Consider the following 7,077-nt stretch of genomic DNA (forward strand, 5'->3'; position numbering starts at 1 on the left):
ATTTTTATGTCTTTAAAATAAAACAAATAATTTTATTAGTAATTGGAAAATTATAAAAATACTGGTAAGAATCAAGTTTGCTGCTACAGGGACTGCAAAACAAAGATTTTTAAAGGTAATACTTTTGGCTGATTAGATCAGGAATCACTGGACAATTAGACCTGGGGACAGGGGGAGTAACTACCCTCTCATCCTTAAGATACCCCTGCTCCAGGCCACTATCAGTCCCACTCACCAACGGGACCCTATCAGCTTTGGAGCCAGGCGATGAGGAAGGGATAGAGTAAAGGCCTGAGAGTGGGGGTCCAGAGAAAAAAGCAGGTCTGTGCACCTCTTTGGTCGCTAAAACCAAGGTCCCCAACAGCCCACAGTCTCTCCTCTCCAATCCTAAGATGATAGCACAGGCATTTTAAAGACCGTATCTGTCAAGAGGTATGAAGCTTTTGCAGTCTATTATGAAAGTTTACACAAATCTGATTATCCCCCCAGTGAAACAAATTACAGTAAATTCTTCCAACAAGATTAGCATCAAATAGGTTTGCTGAGTTTATTGCCAGCAGCCTTGGCCAGTAATGGAGAAAGAGTAGAATAAACAGAGTCCTCTGTTTCTTTTTTTAGTCCTTTCCTTCATTCTCCTTTCCTTTCCCCACTCTCCGAAACTTCTAGATCTTCAAGGGTAAGAGCATGTAAATCATACAAGCCATTCATTCAATGATCTGCATCCATTGGGGCAGTTTCATCTGTTCCTGACCACATCCTGCCCTGTCCTTCCTTCCTGCCAAACAGTAAACAGCCCCTCTTTATCTCAGTAGCTTTGTCTCTCTTCTCTGGCATTTCCTGCCCTCTGGGGAGTAATAACTGAGCTAAGAATTGGAGCTGAGGACTTCCCTGGTGGTGCAGTGGTTAAGAATCCACCTGCCAATGCAGGGGACACAGGTTCGATCCCTGGTCCGGGAAGATCCCACATGCCGTGGAGCAATTAAGCCCATGCGCCACAACTACTGAGCCTGTACTCTAGGGTCCGCGAGCCACAACTACTGAGCCCGCGTGCTGCAACTACTGAAGCCCACACACCTAGAGCCTGTGCTCTGCAACAAGAGAAGCCACCGCAATGAGAAGCCTGCACACTGCAATGAAGAGTAGAGAACTAGAGAAAGCCTGCGTGCAGCAATGAAGACCCAACACAGCCAAAAATAAATAAAATTAAAAAAAAAAAAAAAAGAATTGGAGCTGAGATGAAAGTGATTTTTTCCTCCCAGATGTCTGGGTATGGGTTGGGTGTGAATTGACCAGTAATTGGGTTCAGCCTGGGGTGGTCCTGCCTCTGTCATTACACGACTCAGAAATTTAATCAAGACCTAAATCTAAAGCCATTCCCCCTTGGAGTGACCTGCCCAGCTTTCGCTTTGGCATTTGATTTCTAAATCTTTCTTTAATGTACTAGAAGAGCAGGACTTGTCATTAGTCATAACTGTCGATCATCACCTTGTAAGTGATGTCACATAACTTCATCTCCTCTAACTTCACCACAGCCCAGCTGGGGAGGTGGGTTGTTACCTCTATTGTACAGAAGATTAGGATGAGGCTCAAAGGGCACCAAGCCAGGCTGGGACCCTGATGAGACCTCAGTGGGCTCTGCCCACATACACTTAGCATTCACCTCCATACTCCAAGGCTGTCACTTAGAACATCTGCATGCCTGGCAAACAAGAAATACCAGAGAGTTGAAGGAGCACCCCTCCACGAATGACAACAGGGTAGGGCATAAGCACCTAGCTTCCTTGCCCTCAGTTGAGATGACTCTAAGCCATGTCTCACACCACCTCCTAAGGCTCCCCAGCAGGACAGGGCTCCAGTTGTCCACAGTGGCAGCTGGCTTGATAACATCTCTTTATTGGCTTTCGCTTTTTCCCTATCTCACTTTCCCACCCCCATGAATGTTTCCTGGGATCACCTCCCAAAACACTCTGCATTCACATCTGTGTCTCAGAGTCTTGCTTCAGGAAAACCCAAGCTAAGACAAGTCACTTCAATTTTTGTTGCTCTAACTTCTAGCCCTGCAGTAGTAGCAATAATAGCAGTAGTTGATGGGCTTCCCTGGAGCATCCAGCTAGGGTTTACATGGTGGGTTCCAGGTAGAATGACCTGCCCTCACCAAGAGGTTCAAATCCCACTACTGGACAGCATGGGTTGGGTGAGGTGCACTCATGAGAGAGCAATGAAGAGAACATAGCCCTGGAAGTCAGGACAACTGGTATAAGATAGTGGAAAATACTTAGCAAAAACCTGAGTTCATAGTGTATTTATTCAACTTTTTAAAAATGTTTTGCTCTTCAGTTGATAATCCTTAGCTGAGTGACCTCAGACAAACCACTTAACCACTCTGCATTGTTCATGCATCCATTAATTCCTCAAACATTTCTAAAGCTGTGTGCCAGGTACAGTGCTAGGTGCACAGATGCAGAGATGTCCCTACCCTCTGGGAGCTTCTAGTCTGGAGGGGCAGACCCACACTGGATCTGTGCTATGAGTTTACTGGATCTGTAAACTCAAGGTGCAGTGAGGAGTGCATGGAGGGTCTTCCCATAAATCAGATGGAGCAGCATTAAACATAATCCTGTGTAATGGTATTTGACAGCTGATGAGACACATTTACAATGATTTATTCAGCATGTGTTCATTGAGCTCCCGTGCTAGGCACTCTTCCAGGTGCTGGGAACACAATAATTAACAGGTAAGACATACCTCTGTCCTGTGGAGCGTGGAGTGCATAGGTCAGACAAGTAAACAGGAAATTGCCACAATCACATCTCACCCTCACAACACCCATGTGAAGTAGACAAGGCTGAGATTCTGTTTCCAATTTATAATTTAGGAAACTGAGTTCCGGAGAAGAGTGATGACTTGCCCAAAGTCATAGTTAGATCATGGTGGAACCAGGACCCACACAAAGGTTCCACCCTGACTCCAAGCCATCGTCTTTCCACAGAGACAAATGTCGTACCATTTCTGGGCTGGTCAGAGTTAGAATAAAGGAAGCCAACTGGGCCTCAGAAGGTGTGAGGTAGATGGGAGAGGTGGCCCTGAATGCCCCAGCAATGACCCCCAAGCAGCAGAGGTGAAGCAAATAGACAACTGAGCTTGGAACTCTCTAGGCCAAATTCAGGAGGGTCTTCGTTTTTCACATTAAGTCCCTTCAACTGTCTCCAGCCCTTCCAGTAAGGCTTGACTCAGGCTTCTTCAGACACTAATTAATTTGTTCTGAGAGGAAATAACCCATCCCTGGACCCCCTTTGTGATTCTCCCTCCCTCCATGGCTCCCATCTGCTTCCTTCATGCCTAGAAATAAGAAGACTGAAGGGGATAAAAACAAGCCTGCAGATAGGCTGCCGCTGATCTGAAAGTCCCATGTTGAAATCTTCCCTCTAAACATGGCTTTGGAGGCAGTGGAGAAAGGTTGCCAAAGCCTCTGATGGAAAATACAAACAGCTGTGGGATGTGGCTTCAACCAGAAATGCTGAATGGGAGTCATGAATAATCTGGCTTTTCATCAGGCAGAGCCAGATGTTGGACTTGGTGGAGGGCGGCTGGTGAGGAGCAGGAATGATTGATTAGCAATCTCTTTTCTAGGAGTGGGAGGCACAGGTTTCCAGGTACAAAGGGAATATCTCAGGCCAGGGTCAGGGGAATGACCTTGGGTACCCTCTCTGTCCAGACAGCCAAAGTCCTTGGCTAGAGAAGCTCAATAACCTGCTAAGGGGCTCTGAACCCAATTCTACTCTGTGTGTGTGTTGGGAGGGGGGGTGGATCTCCCCACACCAACAAACAATAGAGTCTTTGCAAATATAATCAAGTTAAAATGAAGTCATACTGGATTAAGGTGGACCTTAATCCAATGACCAGTGTCCTTATAAGAAGAGGGAAATGTAGACACAGAGACAGAGAAGGCCAGGCCATGTGATGACAGAGGCAGAGATTGGAGTAATGCAGCTCCAAGCCAAAGAATGCCAAGGATTCCACCACCAGAAGCTAGGAACAGTCAAGGAAGGGCTCTTCCTTGGAGAAGTCAGAGGAAGCACAGCCCTGCCGACACTTAGATTTCAGACTTCTAGCCTCCAGAATTGTGAAAGAATAAACAAATTTCTAAGCCACCCAGTATGCAGTACACTTTGTCACAGCAAACCTAGGAAAGTAATACAGAGATATGAATACATATATATATATAATTGCTTATGTTTTCAAAACAAAATAATGGAACAACCAAATAGCTGTTGGCTGACCTAGGAATGACTTCTTGGAATGACTGGGGGCCTTGGCTCTGCTCCACGTGTCTCTAGCAGGCTTGACCAGGCATGGTTCCAGGCACAGATGAGTAAGCAGAAATAGCTAAGGAGCCTTAATGCCTGGGCTTGGAACTGGCATACCATCACTTCCTCTTCATTCTATTGGTCAAAGATAGGCACAAGACCAGCCCAGATTCAAAGAGTGGTAAAACAGACTGAACTTCTTTAGGGAAAGAGTGAAAAAGACACGTGGCAAGCGGTGTGTATGCAGAAACACATAGAGAGAAAAATTCGAGGCACTAATGCAGCCTACCGCACATATAGATAGATAGATAGAGATAAAGCAAATGAGTCATTATATTCATTTTTAAACAAAATTTATTTATTTATTTATTTTTGGCTGCCTTGGGTCTTCGTTGCTGCCCATGGGCTTTCTCTAGTTGTGGCGAGCAGGGGCTACTCTTCACTGCTGTGCGCGGGCTTTTCATCGCGGTGGCTTCTCTTGTTGCAGAGCATGGGCTCTAGGTGCGTGGACTTCAGTATTTGTGGCATGTGGGCTCAGTAGCTGTGGCTCTCAGGCTCTAGAGCGCAGCCTCAATAGTTGTGGCGCACGGGCTTAGTTGCTCCGCGGCATGTGGGATCTTCCCGGACCAGGGCTCGAGCCTGTGTCCCCTGCATTTGCATATGGATTCCCAACCACTGCACCACCAGAGAAGTCCCTATATTCATGTTCTTCAGATAAAACATTTTCAGAATAAGAGACAAGAGATACAAACCCAATGAGATGCAAAAACAAAAATCCAGGAAGTTAAGGGCAAGTTCTGTCATATATATTTTGAGTCAGAAATAATAGTATAAACTCTAATATAGAGAAAAAAATAGATTTTATTTTTTAATTTAATTTTTAAGAAATATTATATTTTTTCTTTTCTAAGAAATATGTATTTCTCAGCTCTGTTCAAAAAGACCTAGAAGCAATGACAAGTCGGTAGCAAGGAACACTGTTACATGCTGTGTTCTCAAATACCATTTCCTACTAAAAGGAAACAGAATTAATTGGAGAAATGGCTAATGCAGTCTGAAGCTGGAAATGTACAAGATAAGCCCAAGTCTTCTTGTCTTGCCTGAAATCAAGTCTTGAAGACTTCAGGGGTTATGTCAAAATGTCACAGTGGTCAACTTGATCAGGCCCCACTAGCCAAAGTTGAGAAAATATAAGCATCAAAAAAAAAAATAGTGACAGCAGTGGATAATAACATATCAAAAGTATAAAAATCAGGCCCTAACGAGCCGTCTGGCCGGCCTGGCTCCCCTCCCCGGCCCCGATGGGCGGGCGGGCTGCCCTGAGGAGGCGGGGAGGGGAGGGCTGGGCCAGCCGGCGGGCAGACGACGATGCCGAACTTCTGCGCGGCCCCCAACTGTACGCGGAAGAGCACGCAGTCGACCTGGCCTTTTTCAGGTTCCCGCGGGATCCAGCCAGATGCCAGAAGTGGGTGGAGAATTGTAGGAGAGCAGACTTAGAAGATAAAACACCTGATCAACTAAATAAACATTATCGATTGTGTGCCAAACACTTTGAGACTTCTATGATCTGTAGAACTAGCCCTTATAGGACAGTTCTTCGAGATAATGCAATACCAACAATATTTGATCTTACCAGCCATTTGAATAATCCACACCAGAAAACGAATAAAAGAATTGAGTGAAGATGAAATCAGGACACTGAAACAGAAAAAAATTGATGAAACTTCTGAACAGGAACCAAAACATAAGGAAATAAACAACAGCAGTGCTCAGAACCCCAGTGCAGAAGAAGGGGGTGAAGAGCAGGATGAAGACATTTTACCTTTAACCCTTGAAGAGAAGGAAAACAAAGAATACTTAAAATCTTTATTTGAAATTTTGATTCTTATTGGAAAACAGAACATACCTCTGGATGGACATGAAGCTGATGAAATCCCAGAAGGTCTCTTTACTCCTGATAACTTTCGAGCACTGCTGGAGTGCCAGATCAATTCTGGTGAAGAGGTTCTGAGAAAGTGCTTTGAGACAACAGCAGTTAACACATTGTTCTGTTCAAAAACACAGCAGAAACAGATGCTAGAGATCTGTGAGAGCTGCATTCGGGAAGAAACCCTCAGGGAAGTGAGAGACTCTCACTTCTTTTCCATCGTCACTGACGATGTGGTGGACATAGCAGGGGAAGAGCACCTGCCTGTGTTGGTGAGGTTTGTTGACCAAGCTCACAACCTGAGAGAGGAATTTGTGGGCTTCCTGCCTTATGAAGCTGATGCAGAAATTTTGGCTGTGAAACTTCACACTACAATAACTGAGAAGTGGGGATTAAACATGGAGTACTGTCGTGGCCAGGCTTAGATTGTGTCCAGTGGATTTTCTTCCAAAATGAAAGTTGTTGCTTCTAGACTTTTAGAGAAATATCCCCAAGCTATCTACACACTCTGCTCTTCCTGTGCCTTAAATATATGGTTGGCAAAATCAGTGCCTGTTATGGGAGTATCTGGCGCATTAGGAACAATTGAGGAAGTTTGTTCTTTTTTCCATCTATCACCACAACTGCTTTTAGAACTTGACAATGTAATTTCTGTCCTATTTCAGAACAATGAAGAAAGGGGCAAAGAACTGAAGGAAATTTGCCATTCTCAGTGGACAGGCAGGCATGATGCTTTTGAAATCTTAGTGGACCTCCTACAAGCACTTGTTTTATGTTTAGATGGTATAAATAGTGACACAAATGTTAGATGGAATAACTGTATAGCTGGCCGAGCATTTGTAC

At 44.8% G+C, this 7,077-nt stretch overlaps 1 protein-coding gene across 1 annotated transcript in view; it reads left to right on the forward strand.

Moving 5' to 3' along the window:
* Positions 1-5,675: 5,675 nt before the first annotated feature.
* LOC114486053 (52 kDa repressor of the inhibitor of the protein kinase-like) overlaps positions 5,676-7,077 on the forward strand; it is a 2,633-nt gene continuing 1,231 nt past the window's right edge. The window contains 3 exon segments of the mRNA XM_028488166.2: positions 5,676-5,721; positions 5,724-5,961; positions 5,963-7,073. Of these exon segments, the coding sequence (XP_028343967.2) occupies positions 5,676-5,721; positions 5,724-5,961; positions 5,963-7,073 (1,395 nt within the window).

This window comes from Physeter macrocephalus, chromosome 4 (assembly GCF_002837175.3).
Source record: "Physeter macrocephalus isolate SW-GA chromosome 4, ASM283717v5, whole genome shotgun sequence".
Lineage (NCBI taxonomy): Eukaryota > Metazoa > Chordata > Mammalia > Artiodactyla > Physeteridae > Physeter > Physeter macrocephalus.